Genomic DNA, 17,931 nt, shown 5'->3' with positions numbered 1-17,931 from the left:
ATTGCAGCCATGGCAATCCAAGCACCAACACATCATGTAGGTTATACAGCACAAGAAAGCGAATAATCTCCTGGTGATCCGGATTAATCCGCATAGTTACTTGTGTCCAGTATTGTGGTTTATTACTAGCCAATGGGGTGGAGTCAATCCCCTTCAGGGGTATAGGAGTTTCAAGAGGCTCTAAATCATACCCACAGCGTTTGGCAAAGGACCAATCCATAAGACTCAAAGCGGCGCCAGAGTCGACATAGGCGTCCGCGGTAATAGATGATAAAGAACAAATCAGGGTCACAGATAGAATAAACTTAGACTGTAAAGTGCCAATTGAAACAGACTTATCAAGCTTCTTAGTACGCTTAGAGCATGCTGATATAACATGAGTTGAATCACCGCAATAGAAGCACAACCCATTTTTTCGTCTAAAATTCTGCCGTTCACTTCTGGACAGAATTCTATCACATTGCATATTCTCTGGCGTCTTCTCAGTAGACACCGCCAAATGGTGCACAGGTTTGCGCTCCCGCAGACGCCTATCGATCTGGATAGCCATTGTCATGGACTCATTCAGACCCGCAGGCACAGGGAACCCCACCATAACATCCTTAATGGCATCAGAGAGACCCTCTCTGAAATTCGCCGCCAGGGCGCACTCATTCCACTGAGTAAGCACAGCCCATTTACGGAATTTCTGGCAGTATATTTCAGCTTCGTCTTGCCCCTGAGATAGGGACATCAAGGCCTTTTCCGCCTGAAGCTCTAACTGAGGTTCCTCATAAAGCAACCCCAAGGCCAGAAAAAACGCATCCACATTGAGCAACGCAGGATCCCCTGGAGCCAATGCAAAAGCCCAATCCTGAGGGTCGCCCCGGAGCAAGGAAATCACAATCCTGACCTGCTGTGCAGGATCTCCAGCAGAGCGAGATTTCAGGGACAAAAACAACCTGCAATTATTTTTGAAATTTTGAAAGCAAGATCTATTCCCCGAGAAAAATTCAGGCAAAGGAATTCTAGGTTCAGATATAGGAACATGAACAACAAAATCTTGTAAATTTTGAACTTTCGTGGTGAGATTATTCAAACCTGCAGCTAAACTCTGAATATCCATTTTAAACAGGTGAACACAGAGCCATTCCAGGATTAGAAGGAGAGAGAGAGAGAAAGGCTGCAATATAGGCAGACTTGCAAGAGATTCAATTACAAGCACACTCAGAACTGAAGGAAAAAAAAAAAAAAAAAAAAAAAATCTTCAGCAGACTTCTCTTTTCTCTCCTTTCTCTGTCAATTAATTTAACCCTTTGTGGCCGGTCAAATTGTTATGGTTCTCAATGGCAAGAGAACATAGCCCAGCAAACATAAGAACTAGCTCTTGGAAGGATGGAAACTAAACTGACCATGAACTAAACCTGCCGCACAACTAACAGTAGCCGGGTAGCGTTGCCTACGTTTTATCCCTAGACGCCCAGCGCCAGCCGGAGGACTAACTAATCCTGGCAGAGGAAAATATAGTCCTGGCTCACCTCTAGAGAAATTTCCCCGAAAGGCCGACAGAGGCCCCCACATATATTGGCGGTGATTTTAGATGAAAATGACAAACGTAGTATGAAAATAGGTTTAGCAAAATTGAGGTCCGCTTACTAGATAGCAGGAAGACAGAAAGGGCACTTTCATGGTCAGCTGAAAACCCTATCAAAACACCATCCTGAAATTACTTTAAGACTCTAGTATTAACTCATAACATCAGAGTGGCAATTTCAGATCACAAGAGCTTTCCAGACACAGAAACGAAACTACAGCTGTGAACTGGAACAAAATGCAAAAACAAACGAGGACTAAAGTCCAACTTAGCTGGGAGTTGTCTAGCAGCAGGAACATGCACAGAAAGGCTTCTGATTACAATGTTGACCGGCATGGAAGTGACAGAGGAGCAAGGCTAAATAGCGACTCCCACATCCTGATGGAAACAGGTGAACAGAGGGGATGATGCACACCAGTTCAATTCCACCAGTGGCCACCGGGGGAGCCCAAAATCCAATTTCACAACAGAAGACCAAGAGTCACTTCTGCTTCTGAGGATGTTTATCCAAGTCACCAGCCTCAGAAATCACAGGTTAACAGCAGCTCAGTTTAGAGACCAGGTCAATGCCACACAGAGTTCTAGCAGCAGACACATCTCTACAACAACTGTTAAGAGGAGACTTTGTGCAACAGGCCTTCATGGTAAAATAGCTGCCAGGAAACCACTGCTAAGGACAGGCAACAAGCAGAAGAGACTTGTTTGGGCTAAAGAATACAAGGAATGGACATTAGACCAGTGTAAATCTGTGTTTTGGTCTGATGGGTCCAAATTTGAGATCTTTGGTTCCAACCACGGTGTATTTGTGCGACACAGAAAAGGTGAATGGATGGACTCTACATGCCTGGTTCCCACCGTGAAGCATGGAGGATGAGGTGTGATGGTGTGGGGGTGCTTTGCTGGTGACAATGTTGGGGATTTATTCAAAATTGAAGGCATACTGAACCAGCATGGCTACCACTGCATCTTGCAGCGGCATTCTATTCCAATCGGTTTGCATTTAGTTGGACCATAATTTGTTTTTCAACAGGACAATGACCCCAAACACACCTCCAGGCTGTGTAAGAGCTATTTGACCAAGAAGGAGAGTGATGGGGTGCTACGCCAGATGGCCTGGCCTCCACAGTCACCAGACCTGAACCCAATCGAGATGGTTTGGGGTGAGCTGGACCGCAGAGTGAAGGCAAAAGGGCCAACAAGTGATAAGCATCTCTGGGAACTCCTTGAAGATTGTTGGCAGACCATTCCCGGTGACTACCTCTTGAAGCTCATCAAGAGAGTGCCAAGACGGTGCAAAGCAGTCATCAAAGCAAAAGGTGGCTACTTTGAAGAACCTAGAATAAGAATAAGAATGCCTTCAATGTGAATGTACAATTTTCATAGTCATGAAAATACAGAAAAATCTTTAAATGAGAAGGTGTATCCAAATTTTTGGTCTGTACTGTATATATATATATATATATATATATATATATATATATATATATATATATATATTATGCAAACCCATAGTTCTGTGCCAACATTTTATGCAGATATGATGATAATTGTAAGTTGATGTCACTGCACAATCCCACACAAAGTACTGTGAAAAGTGTCAGACAGTTGTGGAAAAAATGCTGCAAGATAAGAATTCTATCTATCTATCTATCTATCTATCTATCTATCTATCTATCTATCTATCTATTCTATCTGTCTATACATTATAACATTAGTTTCACTGTCAAAAATTAAAAGTGCTTAGGACAGTATACTTTTATTAGGATCCTGTATAATAAGCTGATTATAAAGGATGCCTGCCACTATGTACCATCAGCATTTAGCTGTGAGCTGTGAAAAAACCCTGCAACAAGTATTTAATGTGTCTGCAGCACCTCCACAGGAGAAATGAAGTATTACATTTTGCCCTTAATTGACTAAATGTAATCCAAGCACATGTTGGCTCCTCCAGTGATAAGCTCTTTGTACATTCTACTCTTCTCACCAGCTAATAAATTTGGCACCTACTATGGGATTCCTACTATAAACTCAAAAATGTATACGTCTGTGTACAGTAAAGATATATATCTTTGTACCGTGTTAGCCAGTGGATAGAAAAATATTTAGAATTGAGAGTCCTCAGTGGTTGATACCTTTTAATGGCTAACTGATATCTATCCACTGGCTAACACGGTACCAAGATATATATCTTTCCTGTATCCAGTTAGCCATTAAAAGGTATCAACCACTGAGGACTCTCAATTCTAAATATTTATATATGTCTGTGTAGCAATTACATCTTTTCTTCAGGGATCTCAACATTATTTACATTTTTAGGCTGGCTTCACACTTGCGTTGGGCAGAGCTGCAAAGGGCTGCGTAGTTCCTCCATTAAGCCCTGCCCACTGCCGCACCTCTTCCATTCATATCTGCCTATGTCGGCAGGCGTCCTGAGTACCTATCCTTAACATTGGGTATGCAGGCTATGCGAATGTATGCAGATGCCTACGCATGCATCGTTTTGACGCTGCACCGAACTGCATCGATCGCAACATGTTGCATTTTGTTGCCGTCACGCAGCGTAAAATGAGCGTAGCCCTCCTCAGCTGTGCCCACTGCAAGTGTGAAACCAGCTTTAGATAGTAAATATACAGTTTTTGCCTACAGTATATCTTACTTGTTTGGAGGATAAATTCACCAGATTTTAAGATTTTTATTTCTCTCTAGCTAAGTGAGACGTATGGACCTGTTTATACCATCTATTTTTCAAACCATCGGACCATAGTACTGATTGGGTATGATGCCGTGAAGGAAGCATTGGTGGACTGCAGTGACGCATTTAGTAACAGGGGAGACATAGGAACAGGAGAGCTTTTTTTTAAAGATTTTGGTAAGTTAAAGTAAATTTGTGTAATACCAAAAATATGATACTTTGCCATGATATTAACTTCTGCCATCTGACATACTATCCCATCCATGTACCCTGGCCCGTCTGACCATGGACAGGATAGCACATCGTTGGCGATCATCCGCGCACACGGGTGGTATGTTGCCGATAACAGGCGGATGTCAGCTGATTCTCACAGCTGATACCTGGCCCTTTAACCCCCGGAACACTGCGATGATGGAAGATCGCAGTGTTCTGGTGCCGACAGAGGCATAGAGAAGCATTGCGCAGGGAGGGGGCTCCCTGCGTGCTTCCCTCAGAACAATGCGATGTGATCGCGTTGTCCTGAGGTTCTCCTTTCAAACCTCCAGCTCCAAGATGGCCTTCCGGGTACTGCAGGGAGGTGGCCTCTCAGTGCCTGTTGAGAGCAGGCATCGGCAAGCCTCCTTCACTTCCTGTCAGATCGCTGATCAGATACAGTGTAGTGCAAAGTGTCAGATCAGCGATCTGACTTTATATAGTGATGTCTCATCCTGGGACAATGTAAAAAAAATATATATATATTAGCATATGTAAAAATATTTGTTTTCAAATTCCTAAATATAGAAAAAAATTTCCAATAAATATATTTCTTTATGCAAATAAAAAAAACAATAAAAGTACATATATTTAGTATCGCCGTGACTGTAATGACCCGACCTGTAAAGCTGTCCCACTAGTTAACCCCTTTAGTGAACCCAATAAAAAACAAAAAAAGGCTCAAAAACAATGTTTTATCATCATACCGCCGAACAGCAAGTGGAATAACACTCGATCAAAAAGCCGGATATAAATAAACATGTTACCGGTGAAAACGACATCTTGTCCCGCAAAAATCGAGCTACAATACAACATCATCATCGAAAAATTAAAAAAGTTATAGCTCTCAGAGTAAAATGATGCAAAAATAATTATTTTTCTATAAAATAGTTTTTATTGTATAAAAGCGCCAAAACATAAAAAAATGATATAAATGAGGTATCGCTGTAATAGTACTAACCCAAAGAATAGAACTGCTTTATCAATTTTACCACACACGAAACGGTAAAAACGCCTCTCCAAAAGAAATTCATGAATTGCTGGTTTTTGTTCATTCTGCTTCCCAAAAATCATAATAAAAAGTGATCAAAAAATGTCATGTGCCCTAAAATGGTACCAATAAAAACGTCAACTCGTCCCACAAAAAACAAAACCTCACATGACTCTGTGGGCCAAAATATGGAAAAATTATAGCCCTCAAAATATGGTGATGAAAAACTATTTTTTGCAATAAAAAGCATCTTTTAGTGTGTGACAGCTGCCAAACATAAAAATCAGCTATAAATAGTAAATCAAACCCCTCTTTATCACCCCCTTAGTTAGGGAAAAATAATAAAATAAGAAGTTATTTATTTCCATTTTCCCATTAGGGTTAGGGTTAGGGTTGAGCCTAAAGTTAGGGTTAGGGTTGGGGCTAAAGTTAGGGTTAGGGTTGGGGCTAAAGTTAGGGTTAGGGTTGGGGCTAAAGTTAGGGTTAGGGTTTGAATTAGGGTTAAGGTTGGGATTAGGATTGGGATTAGGGTTAGGGGTGTGTTAGGGTTAGGTTTGTGGTTAGGGTTATGGTTAGGGTAGGGATTAGGTTTAGAGGTGTGTTGGGGTTAGGGTTGGAGTTAGAATTGGGGGGTTTCCACTGTTTAGGCACATCAGGGGATCTCCAAATGTGACATGGTGTGCAATCACAATTCCAGCCAATTCTGAGTTGAAAAAATCAAATGGTGCTCCTTCCCTTCCGAGCTCTGCTGTGTGCCTAGTGACTTACCCCCACATATAGGGTATCGGCATACTCAGGACATATTGAACAACTTTTGGAATCCAATTTCTCCTGTAACCTTTGTGAAAATAAAAAATTGGGGGCGAAAAGATAATTTTTGTAAAAAATTATGATTTTTTAGTTTTACGGCTGTACGTTATAAACTTCTGTGAAGCACTTGGGGGTTCAAAGTGCTCACCACACATCTAGATAAGTTCCTTAAAGGGTCTAGTTTCCAAAATGATGTCATTTGGGGGCTTTCCACTGTTTAGGCACATCAGGGGCTCTCCAAACGTAACATAGCGTCCAATCTCAATTCCAGCCAATTTTGCCTTGAAAACTCAAACGGCGCTCCTTCAATTCCAAGCTCTGCCATGTGCCCAAAAAGTGGTTCACCTGCATAAATGGGATATCAGCGTATTCAGAACAAATTGTACAACAACTTTGGGGTCCAACTTCTCCTGTTACTTTTGGTAAATAAAACAAATTGGATCAGAAGTAAATGTTTTGTGAAAAAAAATTAAATGTTCATTTTTTTTAAACATTCCAAAAATTCCTGTGAAGATCCTGAAGGGTTAATAAACTTCTTGAATGTGATGTTCAGCACCTTGAGGGATGCAGTTTTTAGAATGGTGTCAATATTGGGTATTTTCTATCATATAGACCCCTCAAAGTGACTTCAAATGTGATGTGGTCCCCCCAAAAAAATGGTGTTGTAAAAATGAGAAATCTCTGTTTAACTTTTAACCCTTATAACTTCCTAATAAAAAAAATGTTGTTTCCAAAATTGTGCTGATGTTAAGTAAACATGTGGGAAATGTTAATTATTAAGTATTTTGTGTGACATATCTCTCTGATTTAAGGGCATGAAAATGCAAAGTTGGAAAATTGTGAAATTTTCGCCAAATTTCAGTTTTTTTCACAAATAAACATGTCATATCAAATAAATATTACCACTATCATGAATTACAATATGTTACTAGAAAATAATGTCAGAAACACTGGGATTCATGCAAGCATTCCAGAGTTATTACCTTATAAAGGGACAGTGGTTAGAATTGTAAAAATTGGCCCGGTCATTAACATGCAAACCACCCTCGGGGGTAAAGGGGTTAATATAAAATATTCAACATCACTACATGTAAACCATATAATTATAGTACACTGCTCAAAAAAAATAAAGGGAACACTAAAATACCACATCCTACATATCACTGAATGAAATATTTCTGTTGCAAATCTTTATTCATTACATAGTTGAATGTGTTGAGAACAATAAAACATAAAAATTATCAATGTAAATCACAACTGATATCCCATGGAGAAGGTATGGAGTTGGAATGATGCTCAAAATCAAAGTGGAAAATCAAATTACAGGCTGATCCAACTTCAGTGGAAGTGCCTCAAGACAAGGAAATGATGTTCAGTTGTGTGTGTGTTGCCTACATGTGCCTGTATGACCTCCCTATAATGCCTGGGCATGCTCCTGATGAGGCGGCGGATGGTCTCCTGAGGGATCTCCTCCCGGACCTGGACTAAAGCATCCGCCAACTCCTTGACAGTCTGTGGTGCAAAGTGACGTTGGTGGATGGGGCGAGACATGATGTCCCAGATGTGTTCAATCAGATTCAGGTCTGGGGAATGGGTGGGCCAGTCCATAGCTTCAATGCCTTCATCTTGCAGGAACTGCTGACTCACTCCAGCCACATGAGGTTTGGCATTGTCCTGCATTAGGAGGAGCCCAGGGCCAACCGTACCAGCATATGATCTCACAAGGGGTCTGAGGATCTCATCTCGGTACCTAATGGCAGTCAGGCTACCTCTGGTGAGCACATGGAGGGCTGTGCGGCCCTCCACCCCACAGCATTACTGACCCACTGCCAAACCGGTCATGCTGAAGGATGTTGCAGGCAGCAGATTGCTCTCCATAGCGTCTTCAGACTCTGTCACATCTGTCACATGTGCTCAGCATGAACCTGCTTTCATCTGTGAAGAGCACAGGGTGCCAGTGGTAAATTTGCCAATCCTGGTGTTCTTTGGCAAATGCCAATCATCCTGCACGGTGTTGGGCTGTGAGCACAACCCTCATCTGTGGACGTCGGGCACTCAGACCATTCTCATGGAGTCGGTTTTTAACTGCTTGTGCAGACACATGCACATTTGTGGCCTGCTGGAGGTCATTTTGCAGGGCTCTGGCAGTGCTCCTCCTGTTCCTCCTTGCACAAAGGCTGAGGTAGCGATCCTGCTGCTGGGTTGTTGCCCTCCTACAACCCCCTCCACATCTCCTGCTAGTTCCTCCAGCCTCTGGACACTACTCTGACAGACACAGCAAACCCTCTTGCTACAGGTTGCAATGATGTGCCCTCCTGGATGAGCTGCACTACCTGAGCCACTTGTGTGGGTTGTAGAGTCCGTCTCATGCTACCACGAGTGTGAAAGCACAACCAACATTCAAAAGTGACCAAAACATCAGCCAGAAAGCATTGGTACTGAGATGTGGTCTGGTCCCCACCTGCAGAACCACTCCTTTATTGAGTGTGTCTTGATAATTTCCAATAATTTCCATCTGTTGTCTATTCCATTTGCACAACGGCATGTGAAATTGATTGTCAATCAGTGTTGTTTCCTAAGTGGACAGTTTTATTTCACAAGAGTTTGATGTACTTGGAGTTATATTCTGTTGATTAAGTGTAGCCTTTATTTTTTTGAGCAGTGTATTATCTACAATACTTGATTGGTGATGGTGATGATAGTGGGCAGAATTATTATGCAAGGGATTATTATGACTATGTCATCATTTTTATATAGATTTTACAACTACAGCAAGTTTTGCACTTTGGATGAAGCAGATCAGGTGACTTGTATTTGTGTAATGAAGGGGGATGGAGTCTAAGGATACAACACCCTTTATGAAGGTGTGCATAATTTTGAAGAACCTGTGCCTGGATCAGTAATGGGAACAGACCTCCACTTCCACTCAGACAATAGCAAGATATAGTTGGGGGACATTTATGTGCTGAAATTATTAAAGATGAGCTTACTGGATGGTTACAGATTGAAGATGGACTTAAAATCAACTCCCAAACCTGCTGCCAGGTTTTAGAATACAAGCAGTGGCACAGGTCAAAGTCTGTATCTTTCAGGAACATCATGGTTCTTCTGCAGGACAATTCTCCAAAAATGTCAGAAATGTATTTTTGTACATTGTGAGATACTTAATTATTATTTTCATGTTAGCAGATGAAAATACATAATTGAGCTGGAAAAATTTATGCTTTTTCATTCATAATAATTCTGCACACTAATAGTTGTTCGATAATTCTGCACACAGATATTCTCCTAAAAGAGACAAATTCTCATTTTTACTTTCTTAATTACCACATATACTTGTGTATAAGGGTGGTTTCAAACTTGCGTTTTTGTCTGCAGCGTTTTTTGCACAAAAAACGCATGCGTTTTTTCCCCTATATTTAAAATTGAAAACGCATGCGTTTTTTTTGTACGCGTTTGGTCGCATTTTCAAACGCATGCGTTTTTTTCTGCATGCGTCATTTTCAGAAATGCTGCCTGCAGTATTTTCTTGCGCGTTTTTTTTGCCGCGAAAAAACGCATGCGTTTTTTCACGGCAAAAAAATGCATTGCTGTCTATGTAAACGCATGCGTTTTTAAGCACATGCGTTTGTTTGCGTTAAAAACGCATGCGTTTTTATTGGAAAAAAACAGAAAACACACTGAAAAGTCACCCACCACCATCAAGGTGATAAAGGGATCCAAACCCTAACCCTAACCCTACCCCTAACCTCACCCCTAACCGTTTAATGAACATTTTCTGACAGTCATAGTGCCACGTATTTCAGTGCCACGTATTTCAGTGCCACGATATTTCAGTGCCACGATATTTCAGTGCCACGTATTTCAGTGCCACGTATTTCAGTGCCACGTATTTCAGTGCCACGTATTTCAGTGCCACGTATTTCAGTGCCACGTATTTCAGTGTCACGTATTTAGGGTAGGGTTAAGTGTAGGGTTAAATATGTGGCACTGAAATATCGTGGCATTTATGTGAAATACGTGGCACTTAAATACATGGCACTTATATACGTGGCACTTAAATACGTGGCACTTATATACGTGGCACTTAAATACGTGGCACTTATATATGTGGCACTTAAATACGTGGCCACTGAAATATCGTGGCACTTATATACGTATATACGTATATAAACGTATTTCAGTGCCACGCATTTCAGGTTAGGGTTAGGGGTAGGGTTAGGGGTAGGGTTAGGGGTAGGGTTAGGGTTAGGGGTAGGGTTAGGGGTAGGGTTAGGGGTAGGGTTAGGGTTTTTTGTTTTTTTCTTGTTTTCTTGGGGTTTTCTATAAAAATGCATGCGTCTAAAAAACGCATGCATTTTACCGCGTTTACATGCGTTTTTTCACACATGCGTTTTTTTAAGAAACGCATGCAGATAAAAACGCAAGTGTGAAACCAGCCTAAGCCAAGTTTTTCAGCACTTTTTAGTGTTGAAAATGCCCCCCTCGGCTTATACACGAGTCAATTGTCCCAGAGGGCCGGCTGTTGAGGGGGAGCACTCAAGCAGCGGGTGACTGAGGCAGGAGCCGGCGGCTGTGGCTGCAACTGTGCACGTTGCTAAAGAGAAATTAATATTAATTTCTCTTTTAGCGTGCACAGTGACACCCGCAGCTGCCAGCATCCAGAAGACATCCTACTCACGTCCCTGCAAGCCCTGCCTCTCTTTGGTTCCGGTGTCCAGCAGCTCTTCCTGTGCCGTGAGATCATGTGGCCCTGCTCATTAAGGTAATTAATTTGCATGCATCTCCACTCCCATAGGCGTGGAGATGTGGGCATATTCATTACACTAATGAACGGGGCCATGTGATTGGCTAGCACAGGAGGAGCTGCTGGACGCCGGAACCAAAGAGATGCAGGGCGTGCAGGAGGTGAGTAGGATGGTTTTTTTTTTCTTCTTTTTGTAATAGAAGCCATGCATACCAGGACGGGAGGGGGGAGCCATGCATACCAGGACAGCGACGAGGGGAGCCATGCATACAAGGACAGCGATGAGGGGAGCCAGGTATGCAAGGAGAGGGACGGGGGAGCCACGCATACCAGGACAAGGATTAGGGGGACAATGCATACCCGGCTTATACTCGAGTCAATAAGCTTACCCAGTTTTTCGGGGCAAAATTAGGTGCCTCGGCTTATACTCGGGTGGCTTATGCTCAAGTAAAAACGGTATTAAGGTTTCAGGTTTATTAACCAACAACACTACAGTCATTCAATAATAATAATAATAAAAAAAAAAATAATCATGAAAAATACAAATTGGAGAACAATTGTGCTCACAGTGTACGTCTTGCTGATGTTGACCTGACAGGTGTGTAGGGCCCGTAACCTTTGTCAGGGCATGGTTATCAGTTGGAAACAGTAGCTTGTAAAATGGAGAATGGAAACCAAGAAAGCTGACCTGTTTCACTCAAGCTGCTCTAGCTACTATAATAAGGTCTACTGTGCAAATAAAGACTAAGGGTACCGTCACACAGTGCCATTTTCATCGCTACGACGGAACGATTCGTGACGATGCAGCGTCGTATAAGTATCGCTCCAGCGTCGTATACTGCGGTCACACGTTGCAATACACGGCGCTGGAGCGATAATTTCATGACGTATTTGCGATGTAGAAGCCGTTGGTTACTGTGCGCACATCGTATACAACCTGTGTCACACAATGCAATCATGCCGCCACAGCGGGACACTAGACGACGAAAGAAAGTTTCAAACGATCTGCTACGACGTACGATTCTCAGCGGGGATCTGGATCGCAGTAGCGTGTCAGACACTTCGATATCGTAAATGCATCGCTGGAACGTCACGAATCGTGCCGTCGTAGCGATCAAAATTGCACTGTGTGACGGTACCCTTAGAATACAAACTTCCACAATCTAGATTTAGAAACTATTTAACCAAATGATTGATCTTACAGGGGTAATTGCAAGCAGTGGAGAAAGGTGGAAAATCCTTCGTCGATTTTCCTTAACAACTTTGAGAAATTTTGGAATGGGAAAAAGAAGCATTGAAGAAAGAATCCAAGAAGAGGCCAAATGTCTCACCAAGAAATTTATGAAGGATAAAGGTGGGTGCTAATTATATACTACACTAGCTATGAACCAGCATCTCTCAACCTGGACCATCATTTCAGAGTTTGACAACTTAAAGGGTTGTGCCACCATAATAAACTCAGCAGAAAAGGTGGAAATAAATAGTTTTGTACGTTACATTTATTAAAAATTATACTCCAATCAAAAAATAACAAGGTTTCGTCTTTTGAAGCAAGCACTCCCTGGCATTATTCCATTCCGCCATCCCACTGACCAATTAGCTGGCCAAGCATGCACAGTTCCTGACATAATATGAGTTCCCCCCAACTGCCCACCTCCAGTGTGTACAACGTATGGTCCCTGCGCTCAACCCTCATTGGTCTGACAGCTAGCGCAAGGAGCAGATTCCGGAAAGCACAGAAGTGTGTCAGTGATTTTCCCCTTGCTTTTGCAGGTCTGACCCCTAGGTGAGATTGTTCTGCTTCACAGAGCTGTGTGATCACAATTGCAGACAAACAATTCCCGCATTCAAACAGGTCTGTAAAGCAGGACTATCTCATCCAGCGGTCAGACTTTTTTGAAACTTCTGGATGGTTGGGAACCCTGGTCACTAGGAATATGAAAAGATTGACTGGGAAAACAAAAGATTAGATATGGTGAAATATACCATTATCGATCATTCTTTTTCTCTGTGTACAAATAAAAAATTGTTCGAATACTCACTGCAGTATTAGCTCAATGGCTTATCCACTGATGGGTACAGTTAACTTTACCATGAGCTCACATGTCACAACACACTATAGATCTGAAGTCCTACTGTGTAAAGTTTGCCATTGTCCATATTTTCTTACTATATGTATTGCATTGTATAGTAATGACTGACCACATGGTTATATTTGCCTACAGACTCTCCAATTAATCCAGTTCATATAATGCGACTCACTGTTTCCAATGTCATTTGCTCCATTGTATTTGGTGAAAGATTTGACTATGAAGACAAAACATTCTTAACCCTCATTTCACTTTTTAATGAAATTACAGAGCTGTTGAACAGCACTTCAGGACAGGTAAATAATTGCATGCTACCAACTACAACCAAACTCTATGTTGTCCTATTTTGCAGTCATATTCCATTCTGTCAGACCTGTGTAACACCCCAGGTAACTGGTTGTTACAGTGATGTTGCCTTCCCTTTGGGGAGGGTGATATCATTCTTTGAGGCAAGGAGGATTCCCTTTATCGGGTAACGCACCTACATACAACACATTCTGAATTCAGGCCTGAAGGGGTAGCTCTGAACCTGGATTCAGGGGAGCTTTCCCAGCTTTAAGTATTCTGGTCTGGAGGAGGAGTTAGTCAGTTGGTCCAGGGAGACCAGAGAGATGAGTCTGAAGAGACAATGGAGGAGTGAGGACTGAGAGCAGAGTTGCCGTGCATGCACGAGAAAGTGGTGCAGTCCTTGGAAAGGAAGAGAGTTGGACAGAGATTGCCAGAGAGGAGCTTGTCTGGGAACATCAGCTTGGGTGGAGCTGGTAAGAAAGGAGTATAGCTGAGTAGATATGGGAGTCTGCAGCTCCTGGCAGAAAGTGGAAGAGAGCAGTGAAAAGGACCAGTTGGGCCGTGCAGCAGGCGTGCGAGCTGCAGCTCCAGGAAAGGAAGATAACTTGAAGGGTTACATGTTAGTGAGCATCAGAGGAAAGAAGCACAGGAGAAGGAAAAGGCTTGGAGGGGAATTGTGACCGGGCACCCTCTGGGCCAAAGCACAGAAACAGGGCACCAGGAGCCTGAGGCTGTGTTGAACTCCAGGTCGCATGGCAGAACCAAAGGGCATAGGACTTTAGGTAATTTGCCTGCACCCAGACCTGAAGGTGCAGCAGTATACAAGGAGCCCAGGTCGTAATAGAGACCCTATAAAAATGCTCACACTGCCCACCATATAGATAACTGTCCCAGGACAGGAAAGGGAGGACTTTGCCAGCAAGCTACAGGCAGCAAGGACCTCGCATACCAGCACGAGTAGGAAGGCTTATGGACCTCACCTGGTAGAGGGATACACCACTGCCTCCAGGCCGGCCGGACGATATCACCACCTGTTTATGGTACCCTAGACTGTGGCCTACTACCACCAGTAAACCAAGTAAAGATGTTACAACTCTGTGTCCTCCATTTATTTTCCGGCATACACCATTCCTGCCCGACACACTGGGAGCCCTGGAGACTTCGCTTCACCTGTGGGAAGCGTCACTATCTTTGCTGCATTAACATCACCCCAGAGAACCCTGTTAAGCAGTGTCGGTCCCCGCTGACCGAGAACCACAGGTGGCATCACAAACAAAAACTTTATTAAACCCTTTAAAGACCTTTCCCCCCTTTTCCTTGAGCACTCAGAGCCACGAACCGAGTCGCTGCCACTGTGACCACCACTTTAATTGCGACCGAACCCAGTGACCGAGTACGCCACTGCCCTGGCGGGAGGCTCACCTCTATATCGGTATATTGACAAAAATAGGGGGAAAATAACAGGGAACATGGAGCCCGATTCAACAAGACTGGCATTTATTTTTACATTGATCTTGATGAAGAGAAAAGGTGGAGTCCAAGGCACTTGAATGCTTAAGAGGGGCACACCTCTTAATGAATCAAGTGAGGCACAAGGTGGCATGCCCATCCGTATCCACCTTGCCACAAAGCTTATTCCTGTTAGAGACCATACTAAGATTTGTGGCATAAATATCGCTACCATGCATCATAAATTGGACGAGATAGAGTTGTCTTGCTCGTCACACCCCACTCCCAGGTCTGCTGAGTTTGTCAGAACTGGGCAAAATGGTCTTTGTTCAAAAATTGGGTCTTTTTGAAGCTTTTTAATGCCAGAATTCTGTCATGAAGGTTTTGTTGATTTGGGGCAATGGGCCATTTGAAGTCTGAAATCATGGGGACATGTATGATTTTTAAGTGTAGATTCACTGTATCATCAGCAACTTCTTTTCAAAAAGTAGGGCATAGAATTTAAATATGACACTGACGTAACAAAATAATAGTAAAATCATGTTTTTCTATCACTTCTTCTCTTAATAAGCTCCTCTTCATGTTCCCAAGAATAATGTCCCACATTCCTGGTCCTCATCGGAGGATCATTCAAATTATGAATAATTGGAAGCAATTTATTAAGGAGATGACAGAGACACATCGAGCCACCCTGGATGAAAACTGCCCTCGCGACTTCATAGATTGCTTTCTCATGAAGATGGAAGAGGTACGTTTCTTGATAATGTTAGATATTTTGAGATTTGAAGGAATTTAAAATTCAACTAGCTTTGAAAAACGGCTTTGAAATAAACGTGAATGAATTGATCTTCAGAAAACTGACCTTGAGTCAAATTTCCTGAAATATGCAGAAACTCACAAGTTCAAATCCAAATATGCAAAGTCGCCATTTAACACTGCTGAAGGTTTAGAAAGTGGAATAATATCAAGTGCGGCTGCACAGGCTTCCCGTTAATGTCCTTCAGCTATCACATTACTTAACTCAGCCAATGAGGAAGGTTATCACGGCTACTATAGAATATGGGGGGAGGCCAGAAAGCACAATATGCGGCCTGTACTGTGTAGGGACAGGAGGTCAGAGAGCACAGATTTTTCCACGTAGGGATAAAAAAAATACCTAATCTGAATGTGATGTACTAATTCAGTGCTCAAGTACCGAATATACTTGAGTTTAAACTAACCGGAGTGTAAGCCGAGGCACCTACATTTGCCACGGAAAACTGGGTAAGCTTATTGACTCGAGTATAAGCCGGGTATGCATTGTCCCCTCATCCCTGTCCTGCTATGAATGGCTCCCCCTTCCCTGTCCTGGTATGAATGCCTCCCAATCCCTGTCCCTGTCTGCATGCCTCCCCTATTCTTGTCATTGTTTTGCATGCTTACCCCTTTCCTGTCCTGGTATGAATGCCCCCCATCCCTGCCCCTGTCTGCATGCCTCCCCCATTCCTTCCCTGCATGCATGCCTCCCCTGTTCAGTCCCTGTATGCATGCATGCCCTGTTCAGTCCCTGTATGCATGCCTCCCCCGTTGAGTCCCTGTATGCATGCCTCCCCCATTCCTTCCCTGTATGCATGCCTCTCACATTCAGTCCCTGTATGCATGCCTCCCCCATTCCTTCCCTGTGTGCATGCCTTTCCCATTCTGTCCCTGTATGCATGCCTCCCCCATTCAGTCCCTGTATGCATGTCTCCCCAATTCAGTCCCTGTATGCATGCCTCCCCAATTCAGTCCCTGTATGCCTGCCTCCCACGTTCCATCTCTGTTTGAATGCCTCCCCTTTCCCTGTTCAGGTATAAATGCCTCCCTTCGTTCTGTCTCTGTATGCATGCCTCCCCGTTGAGTCCCTGTATGCATGCCTCCCCCATTCCTTCCCTGTATGCATTCCTTTCCCATTCTGTCCCTGTATGCATGCCTCCCACATTCAGTCCCTGTATGCATGCCTCCCCTATTCAGTCCCTGTATGCATGCCTCCCACGTTCCATCTTTGTATGAATGCCTCCCCTTTCCCTGTTCAGGTATAAATGCCTCCCTTCATTCTGTCTCTGTATGCATGCCTCCCCCATTCCGTCCCTGTATGCATGCCTCCTTATTCCCTATCCTTGTTTGCATGTTTCCTATTGAAAAAAAAAAAAAAAAAACTTCATACTCACATACCTGCGCGCCCTGGGTGCTGGCACTGCTGGGAATCTAATTCTGGCCGCCGGTGCCTGCCTGCAGCTCTTCCTGTGCTCAGCGGTCACGTGGTACCGCTCATTAAGGTGATGAATATGCGCTCCATGCCTATGGGAATGGAGAAACGTCCATATTCATCGCCTTAATGAGTGGTACCACGTGACCGCTGAGCACTGGTAGAGCTGCAGACAGGCGCGGGTGGCTGGAAGAGATGCAGTGCCAGCACCGAGGGCATGCAGGTAGGTGAGTACGATGTGTGCACCCGCTCCTGGAACCCGCTGCTTCGCCGCCCCCCTTTCCCCCACCGGCTTTCTGTACCGTGACTTGTGTATAAGCTGAAAGGGGCGTTTTCTTCACAAAAAATGTCCTGAAAAACTCGGCTTATACACTAGTATATACGGTATATTAAAAGTGTGATTTGCAGTGCTAGTGATATATAGTGAAGTGCTGGACCTGTATTCAGTGTGACAGCAAATAGATTGATATGTGATAATCTGTAGTAACAGAACCTTAATAAAAGCCTTTTTTTTAAATTCTTTACCTACTGTAAAATAGGGCAATATTAAACCCCACAGTGTTATTTTTGATACTAATAGAAAATATTGCATCCATAGCTTGTGAGTCATAGAAAGTGTGATTCTTGCAATGTAAGATGGGCAAGCCACATTTTTTACATCTTAAAGAAAAATGTCTTTAATATGCGAATTGTAAAAAAAAATATTTTGTATACTTTGTTGTTGTAATAGTCCAAAATTAGACTGGTACACATCACTCAAATACAGCAGTTAGTTACTACTGGTTACCATCTGTTTTTTCCTAGAGAGAAAG

At 43.1% G+C, this 17,931-nt stretch overlaps 1 protein-coding gene across 2 annotated transcripts in view; it reads left to right on the top strand.

Moving 5' to 3' along the window:
• LOC143805904 (cytochrome P450 2C8-like) overlaps positions 1-17,931 on the top strand; it is a 294,471-nt gene that overhangs the window by 42,496 nt on the left and 234,044 nt on the right. The window contains exons 2-5 of one of the 2 annotated variants that reach the window (XM_077285655.1): positions 4,280-4,442; positions 12,270-12,419; positions 13,291-13,451; positions 15,464-15,640. In XM_077285655.1, the coding sequence (XP_077141770.1) occupies positions 4,280-4,442; positions 12,270-12,419; positions 13,291-13,451; positions 15,464-15,640 (651 nt within the window). The remainder of the gene's footprint in view (positions 1-4,279; positions 4,443-12,269; positions 12,420-13,290; positions 13,452-15,463; positions 15,641-17,931) is intronic. The other variant, XM_077285658.1, reaches the window with a different exon arrangement.

The sequence above is a fragment of the Ranitomeya variabilis genome, chromosome 2, assembly GCF_051348905.1.
Source record: "Ranitomeya variabilis isolate aRanVar5 chromosome 2, aRanVar5.hap1, whole genome shotgun sequence".
In the NCBI taxonomy this organism is placed as follows: domain Eukaryota; kingdom Metazoa; phylum Chordata; class Amphibia; order Anura; family Dendrobatidae; genus Ranitomeya; species Ranitomeya variabilis.
The sequence above is the reverse complement of the archived record's forward strand: the minus strand, read 5'-3'. Positions and strand labels throughout refer to the sequence as shown.